Source organism: Pleurodeles waltl, chromosome 2_1, assembly GCF_031143425.1.
Source record: "Pleurodeles waltl isolate 20211129_DDA chromosome 2_1, aPleWal1.hap1.20221129, whole genome shotgun sequence".
Taxonomy (NCBI): domain Eukaryota; kingdom Metazoa; phylum Chordata; class Amphibia; order Caudata; family Salamandridae; genus Pleurodeles; species Pleurodeles waltl.
In genome coordinates, this window is record NC_090438.1 from 51,940,655 (window position 1) to 51,953,477 (window position 12,823).

The window sequence follows — 12,823 nt, forward strand, 5'->3', positions numbered from 1 at the left end:
ACTGTAGGATTTGCCCACTAGGGGCCAGATGTATCAAAGGTTTTTGCATTCGCAAACGGTGTGAATAGCCGTTTGCGAATGCAAAAATGCCTTTCAGGATGTATGAAAGGCATTTGCAAAGCAAATTTAAGGAATCGCTAAAATAGCGATTACTTAAATTTGCGAGCCCGTTTAGAGAATCACAAATTGTGATTCTCTAAATAAGAAATCGCAAATAAGGAATCCTTATTTGCGATTTCTTAACCACATGTATCAAGCAATTCCTTAATGCGAATTTGGCATTAAGGAATCGCAATTACCACCAAGTAAAACTTGGTGATAACCATGTGCAAATTTAAAAAATGCATTAAAAATGCATTTTTAAAATTTACATGTAACGCACACATGCCCCTTTGGCATGTGTGCGCCTTACATGTCCAAAGAAACTTATTGGGGTGCAGCAGAGGGGGCCTTAGGCACCCAGCACCCTGGGGTTTTGCATTTCCAAAGTTGCGAATTCCAGGTAGGAATTCGCTATTTGGAAAATGCAAAAAAATCCCAAATTTGGGCCTACAGGCACCATAGGTGCGAATGGGGGCTGTATCGCAATTTGCGATTCGGTAATAGTATTTGTGATTTTTAAGACATCGCTATTACCAAATCGCAAATATGATACATAGCATTTTGCGAATCAGAAATAGCGATTTCTTAAAATTTGCTATTACGGATTCGAAAAAGGCTTTTTTGATACATCTGGCCCTAAGTTTCCTTTTTTAATAATTGTCTACCTGGGATATGAATAGAAACCTAACACGAGTGGATGCTTGATAAGAAACAATGAGTCATCCATCTAATTAGCCAATATGTTCTAACTTGCCCAGAATGGGTCTGCGGCTTTTAAATACATGTCTACATTATTTTGGTCCAATCCGTGTCCTTGACATGTCTGGGTTCGGTGGACACCTCCCTGTAGTCACACACTGATGTGAATGATACAAAGTAATATACTGGAAGTCAATCATATTTTACTTGTTTTTTTCTTTTATTTCACACTTGTGCTGTTGTTTATTTTCCTTTTTCCTTTGTTTTATTTTTTCAGAGGCACTTGGTTTAAAAGGTGGAGTACAAACACACACAGGGCCTGATTTAGATTTCAACTGATGAATATCCCTTCCACCAAAAGATAAATCCAATTATTTCCTATGGGATTTATATTTCGGCAAATTGGATATCTGTCATTGTGATGACGGAGTAACCTGTCCGCCAAAATCTAAATCGAACCCATAGAGACATACATATACATAAGTTATATTCGTAGTGTTGACATGCTGATATTTGTACTTTTATTTCTTAATTTGTTTTGTATGGCAGAAGACAAACAAAAATGAAGGCATGCACCTCTGTAGATAGTGATTGCTGGTGCACTGATCCTTTGTGATCAGCTTCCGTTCTCTTTCTGCTGCATAGCGATTACTGTTGGTAGCTGTAAGCTTGTGTGTATATGCAGGCTCTCTGGTCCTTGCTTTTCAAATTGTGATTCTATGTGCCACTGTGATTGCTGAGACTCCACCTCCAGTGCCGAGATTCTGCTAGACATAAAGGGCCTGATTGCGGCCTTGGCCGAGGGGATTACTCCATCACAAACGTGGCGGATATCCCGCCCGCCATATTACAAGTTCCATAGGATATCATGGAACTTGTAATACGGCGGGCGGGATATCCGTTACGATTGTTACTGAGTAACTCCCTCTGCCAAGGTCGTAATCATGCCCTAAATATGGTCATAAGTTACATGTATTAACTAGATAGTCAGAATTTATGATTATTCTACCTTCTCCCCCTACACTGGACTTTGAGATCGATATACCCAAAGTCCGAACATCCTGTGAGTGGATCCCATATTTCTTGTAAAGATCCCAATGTGATGTGATGTGAGAAATAACTGGTGCGCTAGGAGTAGGTCTTATTCCCATCCTTTACAACTGTGCGCAAATCCTGTGAATATCAAACTGATTGGTTCCAAAAGGAGTGGGTTCCTTGTATTCTTATAAATAGTATGGCACACCTAATCCCTTTATTTTCGACCTTACGGAGAAAGGCTACACATGTCTGCTAAGTGTGCTCGACTTATCAGTAGTCTTTGACGCAGCTGATCTTCAGAGATTACTTCAGACTTTGCGCATCCCATGGGCTTCTACAAGGTCCTGTGCTGGTTCAGAACCTTTCTAACTAACACATCCATTCTACTGAAGATTGGAGTCCACACCTCCACCACTCCCAAAATGCTTTGCAATGCTCCACAGGACCTGAACCTAAGTCCATCTTTAATCTACACATGGAGCCTCTAAACCTGACCTTAGAAAAGTCAGACATAACCTTGCATCAATATGCTGGTGACACAAACGTCACTGCCTCTCCGAATTACAAGCATGGGCTCCTTCTGCTAAATCCTTAGAAAACAGAATTCATCCCTTAAAATCAAATTTCATTCTAATCTCTTGGGATCTTTGAAATTAAAGGGTCTCGCTCACAAAAAACAATGTGGCCAAATCTGTTGAATTCCAAGTATATACCCTGAAAAAACGTAATACATCAGTGAAGACTGCAGTTCAATTTTTAATTGTGTCAGTGATCGAAATTGGAACTGGTATTTTAGCAGAAACTCAATTTTAACTGCAAGACTGGTTCACTCAACAGGTAGATATCACCACATTACTGCATACTTCAATCATCCACTGGTACCCAACACACCAGGAATCATGTTCAAAGTTTCCTATGCATAAAGCCATTCACACACCCCTCCACACCTAGCCTGTCTACCCATCTTCTCTGGGGATCACGGGGCCTTAGAAGGCTACAAACCCTTCTTCTAGAACTGCCTAAATGTAGAACATCTCCAGCACAGAAACAAGTATTTTCCCTTGGAACAACAGCCTGGAATGTGTTGCCTCTCAACCTACTTTAGTGGGTGTATGTGGTTTGTTCCATTAAATGGGATACAGATGTTTGTCTATGCTGTGGGAATAGCATGACACCATGCAGACAATGCAAACCTTACATTATCTAAATACTTAGATCTGGTAGCAGTCATTTAGTTCTGTCAGAATAATGAATTATAAATAACTTCCCAACTCCTCACATGATGCAGAATCGATGAGGCACTGATGCTGAAGCTTGTGATGACAGCCATCAGCGTCACGTGTAGCAGACTTCTGCGCTGCTTGTGTTCAGACTAGCAAACCCGGTCACAAGCTTCAATAGAACTGAGATGAGTCCCTGGTGTTAGCACGTAAGGGTGGGCAAGGCAGCAGTAGAGGAAACTTGGCAAGGTAGAAGAGCCTGAGTGGTAAGAGTGGAGCACCATGTGATCCTGATAAGAAGAGACGTTGGAGCGTAGAGACAGAAGTGTTGCGAGAAGAATCTAGCCAGCGTCTGTAGGAGGCTGGACTGGCTTGTAGTGAGTACCTAGGGGTACTTGCACCTTGCACCAGGCCCAGTTATCCCTTATTAGTGTATAGGGTGTCTAGCAGCATAGGCTGATAGATAATGGTAGCTTAGCAGAGCAGCTTAGGCTGAACTAGGAGACGAGTGAAGCTCCTACAGTACCACTAGTGTCATATGCACAATATCATAAGAAAACACAATACACAGATATACTAAAAATAAAGGTACTTTATTTTTATGACAATATGCCAAAAGTATCTCAGTGAGTACCCTCAGTATGAGGATAGCAAATATACACAAGATATATGTACACAATACCAAAATATGCAGTAATAGTATTAGAAAACAGTGCAAACAATGTATAGTTACAATAGGATGCAATGGGGACACATAGGGATAGGGGCAACACAAACCATATACTCCAAAAGTGGAATGCGAACCACAAATGGACCCCAAACCTATGTGACCTTGTAGAGGGTCGCTGGGACTATTAGAAAATAGTAAGGGTTAGAAAAATAGCCCACCCCAAGACCCTGAAAAGTGAGTGCAAAGTGCACTAAAGTTCCCCAAAGGACATAGAAGTCGTGATAGGGGAATTCTGCAGGAAAGACACAAACCAGCAATGCAACAACAATGGATTTCCAGTCGAGGGTACCTGTGGAACAAGGGGACCAAGTCCAAAAGTCACAAGCAAGTCGGAGATGGGCAGATGCCCAGGAAATGCCAGCTGTGGGAGCAAAGAAGCTGTTACTGGACAGTAGAAGCTTAGGTTTCTGCAGGAACGACAAGGGCTAGAGACTTCCCCTTTAGAGGACGGATCCCTCACGCCATGGAGAGTCGTGCAGAAGTGTTTTCCTGCCGAAAGACCACCAACAAGCCTTGCTAGCTGCAAATCGTGCGGTTAGTGTTTTTGGATGCTGCTTTGGTCCAGGAGGGACCAGGATGTCGCCAATTGCGTCTGGGGACAGAGGGGGCGTCGAGCAAGACAAGGAGCCCTCTCACCAGCAGGCAGGCCCAGCAGAAGTGCCAGAAACAGGCACTACGAGGATGCGTGAAACTGTGCTCTCCCGAAGTCGCATAAAGGAGTCCCACGTCGCCGGAGAACAACTTAGGAGGTCGTGCAATGCAGGTTAGAGTGCCGTGGACCCAGGCTGGACTGTCCACAAAGGATCTCCGCCGGAAGTGCACGGAGGCCGGAGTAGCTGCAAAAGTTGCGGTTCCCAGCAATGCAGTCTGGCGTGGGGAGGCAAGGACTTACCTCCACCAAACTTGGACTGAAGAGTCACTGGACTGTGGGAGTCACTTGGACAGAGTTGCTGGATTCAAGGGACCTCGCTCATCGTGCTGAGAGGAGACCCAGGGTACCGGTGATGCAGTTCTTTGGTGCCTGCGGTTGCAGGGGGACGATTCCGTCGACCCACGGGAGATTTCTTCGGAGCTTCTAGTGCAGAGAGGAGGCAGACTACCCCCACAGCATGCACCACCAGGAAAACAGTCGAGAAGGCGGCAGGATCAGCGTTACAGAGTTGCAGTAGTCGTCTTTGCTACTTTGTTGCAGTTTTGCAGGCTTCCAGCGCGATCAGCAGTCGATTCCTTGGCAGAAGGTGAAGAGAGAGATGCAGAGGAACTCGGATGAGCTCTTGCATTCGTTATCTAAGGAATCCCAAGAGACAGAGACCCTAAATAGCCAGAAAAGAGGGTTTGGCTACCTAGGAGAGAGGATAGGCTAGCAACACCTGAAGGAGCCTATCAGAAGGAGTCTCTGACGTCACCTGATGGCACTGGCCACTCAGAGCAGTCCAGTGTGCCAGCAGCACCTCTGTTTCCAATATGGCAGAGGTCTGGAGCACACTGGAGGAGCTCTGGGCACCTCCCAGGGGAGGTACAGGTCAGGGGAGTGGTCACTCCCCTTTCCTTTGTCCAGTTTCGCGCCAGAGCAGGGCTAAGGGGTCCCTGAACCGGTGTAGACTGGCTTATGCAGAAATGGGCACCATGTGTGCCCATGAAGGCATTTCCAGAGGCTGGGGGAGGCTACTCCTCCCCTGCCTTCACACCATTTTCCAAAGGGAGAGGGTGTAACACCCTCTCTCAGAGGAAGTCCTTTGTTCTGCCATCCTGGGCCAGGCCTGGCTGGACCCCAGGAGGGCAGAAGCCTGTCTGAGGGGCTGGCAGCAGCAGCAGCTGCAGTGAAACCCCGGGGAAGGCAGTTTGGCAGTACCAGGGTCTGTGCTACAGACCACTGGGATCATGGGATTGTGCCAACTATGCCAGGATGGCATAGAGGGGGCAATTCCATGATCATAGACATGTTACATGGCCATATTCGGAGTTACCATTGTGAAGCTACATATAGGTAGCGACCTATATGTAGTGCACGCGTGTAATGGTGTCCCCGCACTCACCAAGTCCGGGGAATTGGCCCTGAACAATGTGGGGGCACCTTGGCTAGTGCCAGGGTGCCCACACACTAAGTAACTTAGCACCCAACCTTTACCAGGTAAAGGTTAGACATATAGGTGACTTATAAGTTACTTAAGTGCAGTGTAAAATGGCTGTGAAATAACGTGGACGTTATTTCACTCAGGCTGCAGTGGCAGGCCTGTGTAAGAATTGTCAGAGCTCCCTATGGGTGGCAAAAGAAATGCTGTAGCCCATAGGGATCTCCTGGAACCCCAATAATAGGGAATTATAAGGGTGTTCCAGTAAGCCAATGTAAATTGGTAAAATTGGTCACTAGCCTGTTAGTGACAATTTGAAAGAAATGAGAGAGCATAACCACTGAGGTTCTGGTTAGCAGAGCCTCAGTGAGACAGTTAGTCATAACACAGGTAACACATTCAGGCACACTTATGAGCACTGGGGCCCTGGCTGGCAGGGTCCCAGTGACACATACAACTAAAACAATATATATACAGTGAAAAATGGGGGTAACATGCCAGGCAAGATGGTACTTTCCTACAGCGTCTCCCAAGACGAAACAAAGACCTGCACTGGCTGGCAGGGTGGTCCCCAACAGACCTGCAACCATTTCCTTCACCCTAAAGCCTTCACTAATCTTCCATCATAGAGTCTTCCCTCAGGTGATACAGATGTATAAGCCAGGGTATATACCTCTGCCAACCAGAAACCCTATCTCCAACAAATGCAATGTCTCAGGCCACCAAAACCTTTCATGTTTGGACAGTAGGCAGCATATCTTTTGTTCCCGTTAAACAGAATGTACAAGCCAGCTCTGCTCACAGGCTCAGCCTCAGAGAGAAGAGCAAAAACTGTTGTTACAGAGATTTTGTAGAGTGATCCATTGACCAGCAGGAATATTGCTTGAGTCACATTGACTGACAGGCTTTGACTTCAGAAAGCAGAGCTACCTAGCAGCAAAGGACATAACAGGCCTGTGCATCGCACATCATGGCTATCTTTCAGGTGACTAAGAACATACAGGTCCAGGCCTCGTGCAGTGTGTATCTAAATACCTACAATAACACACCTACCTACAGCCAAATATACACTTTCAGTCAGAATCATAATGTTGTTTGGTTGTGCTGAGATGATCTTCATAATATTAAAATATTTACCTGTTGCCAGGCTGTGTGTCAAACATGCATATCTCTGTGATTGTCTGAGATGTACCCGTGTCACACTGGCCCATGGAAAAGTAGTTTGGAATCTTTTGTGGCTCCAGTATTTTAATGTTAACTTCTATCCTCCCTTGTGTGGTTGTAAATCGTCTGCCTTCCCTTCCTCTTCAGGGGTGGTGAAGCTCGAGCAAGGGGATGAGTTGGAGTTGGTTATTGCCGATCGGCCGCAGGCGCAAGTCTCCCTAGATGGCGATTCCACATTTTTTGGTGCTATACAGCTGTTGTGACCAGCGTGGGCTCCGCCTAGTTCTGCACTGAAGACTGAGTGTGACATGACATGGGATTCTGATCTTGGAAGAACCGTTCATCGCCTCCATCAGACTCCTGCCATCTGAGGAGTCACATATGATTATTTCACTGCTCTCATTGTGCAACAGCCCTTTCTTTCTCATACGGCAGTCTATGAACCAGACCTCCCATTCAGTCACCACCTTGTCCTAACTTGCATAACTCTATTTTCATTGTTCATCCATCCCATGTGAGTTGTTGATTCCGATGTTTTGTAGACCACGCACATTGAGAGATGCTAGGATATACCTAATCAGGACCGCACACTGTTGCTGTAAAAAGTCTTGATCATATGTATTCCAATATAGCTCAAAAATAATTGTGTACATTGTATTTGCATTCACTTTACACTTGTTAAAGTCCTAACTGATAAAATGTCTACATCCCAACCAGACCTGAACCCCAAACACTGCAGCTGTTTGAATTACAAGGATCGTTTAGTGTGGGTAGGAGGCAATGGAGGTCTACCAGTGACCTGAGTGTGGGTAGGAGGTCATGTAGGACTACCAGTGACCTGAGTGTGGGTCGGAGGTGCTGTAGCACTACCAGTAGCCTGAGTGTGGATAGGAGACGATGGAGGACTGACAGTGACCTGAGTGTGGGTCGGAGGTGATGGAGCACTTCCAGTGACCTGAGTGTGGGTAGGAGGTTATGTAGCACTACCAGTAGCCTGAGTGTGGATAGGAGGTCGTGGAGGTCTACCAGTGACCTGAGTGTGGGTCGGAGGTGATGGAGCACTTCCAGTGACCTGAGTGTGGATAGGAGGTGATGGACGACTACCAGTGATCTCAGTGTGGATAGGAGGCGATGGAGGTCTATCAGTGGCCTGAGTTCGGGTAGGAGGTGATGGAGGACTGCCAATGACCTGAGTGTGGGTAGGAGGCGATTAAGGACTACCAGAAGCCTGAGTGTAGGTAGGAGGCGATGGATGTCTACCAGTGACCTGAGTGTAGGTAAGAGGTCATGTAGGACTACCAGTAGCCTGAGTGTGGGTAGATGGCGATGGAGGACTGCCAATGACCTGAGTGTGGGTAGGAGGCGATTAAGGACTACCAGTGACCTGAGTGGCGGTGGGAGGCGATGGAGGACTACCAGTGACCTGAGTGTGGCTAGGAGGTTATTAAGGACTACCTGTAGAATGAGTGTGGATAGGAGACGATGGAGGACTACCGATGACCTGAGTGTGGGCAGGAGGCGATGGAGGACTAAGGGTGACCTGAGTGTGGGTAGGAGGCAATTAAGGACTACGAGTAGCCTGAGTGTGGGTAGGGCTCCTCAAAGTTCTCAGTCTAATATGTGATTCCCCAGTTAAGCTTTCCATTCTCCACACTTGTCCTTTTCACCCTGTGATTGATAAAACTTGAAGAGAATGCCACATGGGGAGCTTTCCGCAAAAGCTTTGAGTACTGTTATTCTGAGTGCTGCGATCTATTTGATTTACTATCTTTGCATGGCTTAATGCTTCTGTGCCACTCTGCAAAATTAGTTAATTAATTGAGATATCTGACATTAGTACCGCATCAGTTTATTGAATGGTATAAGATATGTTTTAGGCCAGAGATGCATCTGTTATTTGAAGCAACATTCTACACAATTAGTTTGCTGAAAATATAACCCCCAGAGAACATGGATGTCCTACAAAGAGGATTGCTAGATGAGTTGGCTTTCTGAGTGTCTGGTGGCTCTAGTAAGTCTCAGTTAAGACAAAAGTCTGTGGAGATGAGTTGCATTTGAAGACTGAGACTGAGTGGAAGAAGCTCAGTAAGATGAACTACAATTATCAGTAATAAGCTACACACACACCCACACCAAACATAGGAAACTGAGCAGGGAAAGGCAGCAACGCTTATGACTTTAAAAGGCAGATGAAAAGATCTTCAGGTTGATGGGAATTGTCCTGGATTAGCTTCCGGAGACTGTCTGGCAAAGGAAGATTTCCTATTGATGCTTGAAATTCAGGGATAGTTTATGAGCTGAACTTCACTGCTCTATATGCTTGCTTGTCGGAGACTTTTGCATAGTCCTTTGCTACTCTGCCTCTTGGCTAGTACTGCCCTCCCATGGATATGCTGCCACCCTCTGCTTCTTCCTGGCCCAATTATTTTTGTACAGAGAACCCCGTTCGATTTCACCCTTCACAGGGGTGTGCGCCCTGAGTATCAACACCCGAATATCAATGAGACACAGTATTGAGGACAGAATATCGAAAATGAAATATCAACAAGGTAAGTAAGTCAGGATTCTCTTAAACTAACTACACATGCGCACCTATGTGTGATGTATATCTTTAGGGTATGTAGATGTGTACTTAGGAATAGCAAGTCAATTCCTCCCCATATGCACTTACCTTTTGAAATGATGTCACTCGAAATTCTGTCCCCGATATTCGTGTATCACAATATTCTGGGAATCGCTGTGCATTAGAAGAACCTCCACAATGAGCATGCGCAGAGAGGTGTTGGTGACTGAACCTTTGAAGCTGGTCAGAGGGTGATGAATGGCAACTGCGACAAACTGGAAATAAGGTAAAGAGTCTTTTCCAAGCCAAATGCGCAACACAACGGGGCAGATAGCGATGGAAGTCGCAGACCTCTGTGGAGCTGCACCGCTTGGGGGCTGACATAAGGTAATATTGATTACATTACTTTTGAAACGAAAAGAAACTGAGTATGAGAAGAGTGTCTCCGGTCCCAGACCCCATACTTTATGTTTGTGTGTGGTGCACTGCATGCAAACTATTTGTTTTACAGCAACACAGCAAATATTGGTTAATTCATTTCATTTGATCTAAATTATCTTTAGGGCTCCCAGTTTTTCGTTTTTAGTGATTTTTACAGATAAATCCAGTGAGGTCTGTTTTTTCTCCTGTCTGTATTTAGGCGATCTTTAGATGATTTTTTTTACTGTCAGTCAGGAGTGCCAGCTCTGTAGGTGCACAGACTGAGAGATGGGGAGATGAAAAAAAGAGACAATAGATTTCCTAATTGCGCTTAATTAAGTGCAGATCTACAGTTATTTATGCTATTCTATAATGCCAATGTTTTCAGATCAGCGCTATTGCACCATATACTGCTGAAACCTTTTGGACATTCAAATGCAAGTATACATTTATCAGTTTAATAAGTGTGGAAAAATAGCTATTGCAACTTCATATATACATTAAACACAGAATAAAAATGGATAAATACATAACAAATTAGCATAAAAAAACTATAGATTAATATAGACGGAAATGTCAAAAACATAAACGGCCTAAAACCGGGATCTCTACTTATGTTCAACACATAAAACTCGAGCGTTTGTAGGTAGTCTTGTGTTTAGGCTCCAGCACTTGGACTGGCACAGTCAGGGCCGGTTTTTGGGCGGTGCGAGCAGTGCGACCGCACTGGGCGCTGACCTCTGGGGGGCGCTGTGTTTAGCAATAACTTCCGAAATTTGCGATTTAAAAGCACCTGCTGAAACGTTCCTTGTGAGTTTAACCTTCAAGAAACAAAATGTCAGGATACCTCTTGTGATTAATGTTCCTGCTAGAGAGAGAGAGGGATGGGAGTTTTGCCTAGTGGCATCCTTTAATCAACATAAAGTAGCATAGAGGGTGAATATACCTGCTGTAAAAAACAGAACTATGGGGCATTTTTATGAAAAGTGGCGCTGCACACAGTGCAAAATATGGTGCGCCATGGTAGTAGTTAGGGGACGAGTGTCAGAATTTTTTACGCTAGTCCGTCGCTTTGCACGATTAGCACCAAAAATGTTGGCGCTAATCTTGCATACCACCCAGAGGCCCATTGTAACCAATGGAAGCCTCCTTTTAATGCCTGCTCTGAGCAGGCGTTAAAAGTGCCAGAAAAAAAATGACGCAAAGAAATCTAACAGATTTCTTTGCATAATTTCTTTGGCCCCCCTAACGGGGGAATGCCTCCTTTGCATACATTATGCCTGGCGCAGGCATAATGTAGCGCAAAGTGTTACAACATGGAGCAAAGCATGCATTGCGCCTCTTTGTAAATATGGTGCAGCGTTTCTGGCCTTCTAATGCCACATTAGTGTAAAAAAATGAAACTAAGTTGACGTTAGAATGGCACTAGGGGCTCTTAAATATGCCCCTATTGCAGTGCTTAGTTTGTGCTTGTTGTTTACGGTGCGCAGCACCGCCACTTAATTTTGAGGGCCGGCACTTATTTTTCTGCCTCAAGCATTTACTGCGAGAAAAAGACACATATGGGAAAAACAGAGGAAGAGAAAAATGAAAAAGCGTCACAATGGGAAAAAGCAGAAATCCGCAAGAGTGAGCTGAAGGGGCAGGGAGTGCCTGTAAATGGATTGAAGAGGCCCGAGATGGCTTTAGGATTACCCTGCCTCTGGATTCCGTGATCACACATTTAATTTCAGCACCCCCATGTTTAAGAGGAGGACTTTGGACAACGGCACCTTTTTCTTTACAAATTAAGCACTGCCCTATGGGGCATATTTGAAAAAAATGGCGCTCCACACAGTGCTGCGCCACTTTTCTTGCGCCTTTTAGCACCCCTCCCCAACGCCACCATGTGTGCTTCATACTTAAAATATGGCGCACCATGGCGGTAGTTAGGGGACTAGCGTCAGAATTTTGTATGCTAGTCCAGCGCTTTGCAGGATTAGTATCAAAAATGTTGAGGCTAATCCTGCAAAGCACCCAGAGGCCCATTGTAACCAATGGAAGCCTCCTTTTAATGGCTGCTCTGAGCAGGAGTTAAAAGTGCTGTAAAAAAATGACGCAAAAAAATCTGTCAGATTTCTTCGCGCCATTTTTTTTGCCCCTCCCCTGGCAGAAGGGTGCCCGCTTTGCATAAATTATGCCTGGTGCAGGCGTAATGTAGCACAAAGGGTTACAAAGTGGCGCAATGCCTGCATTGCGCCACTTTGTAAATATGGCGCAGCATTTTTGGCCTTCCAACGCCACAATAGCTTAAAAAAAATAACACTCATGTGGCTTTAGGATGGCACTAGGGGCTCTTAAATATGCCCTATGGGGCATATTTTAAAAAAGTGGAGCTGCACACAGTGCTGCACCACTTTTCTTATGCCCCTTAGTGCTCCCCTAACACCACCATGTGTGCGCTGTATTTAAAATACGGCCCAACAGGGTGGTAGTTAGGGGACTATTGTCAGAATTTTTTAAGGTAGTTTGGCGCTTTGCAGGATTAGCGTAAAAAATGTTGATGCTAATCCTGCAAAGCACCCAGAGGCCCATTGTAACCCAAAGAAGTCTCATTTTAATGCCTGCTACGAGCAGGCATTAAAAGTTACGGAAAAAAATGACGCAAAGAAGTCTGTTAGATTTCTTTGTGCCATTTTGTTGGCCCTCCCTAACGGGGAATGCCTCCTTTGCATACATCATGCCTGGCGCAGGCGTAATGTAGGGCAGAGGGATACAAAGTGACGCAATGCATGCATAGCGGCACTTTGTAAATATGGTGCAGCGTTTATGGCCT

The 12,823-nt window shown here is 45.2% G+C and overlaps 1 protein-coding gene across 1 annotated transcript in view; it reads left to right on the forward strand.

The window, feature by feature from the left end:
- LOC138258306 (tumor necrosis factor ligand superfamily member 13B-like) overlaps positions 1-7,668 on the forward strand; it is a 148,692-nt gene extending 141,024 nt beyond the window's left edge. Inside the window, exon 6 of the mRNA XM_069205930.1 lies at positions 7,173-7,668. Coding sequence (XP_069062031.1) covers positions 7,173-7,288 — 116 coding nt within the window. The 3' untranslated portion in view covers positions 7,289-7,668. The remainder of the gene's footprint in view (positions 1-7,172) is intronic.
- The last annotated feature ends 5,155 nt before the right edge of the window (positions 7,669-12,823 follow it).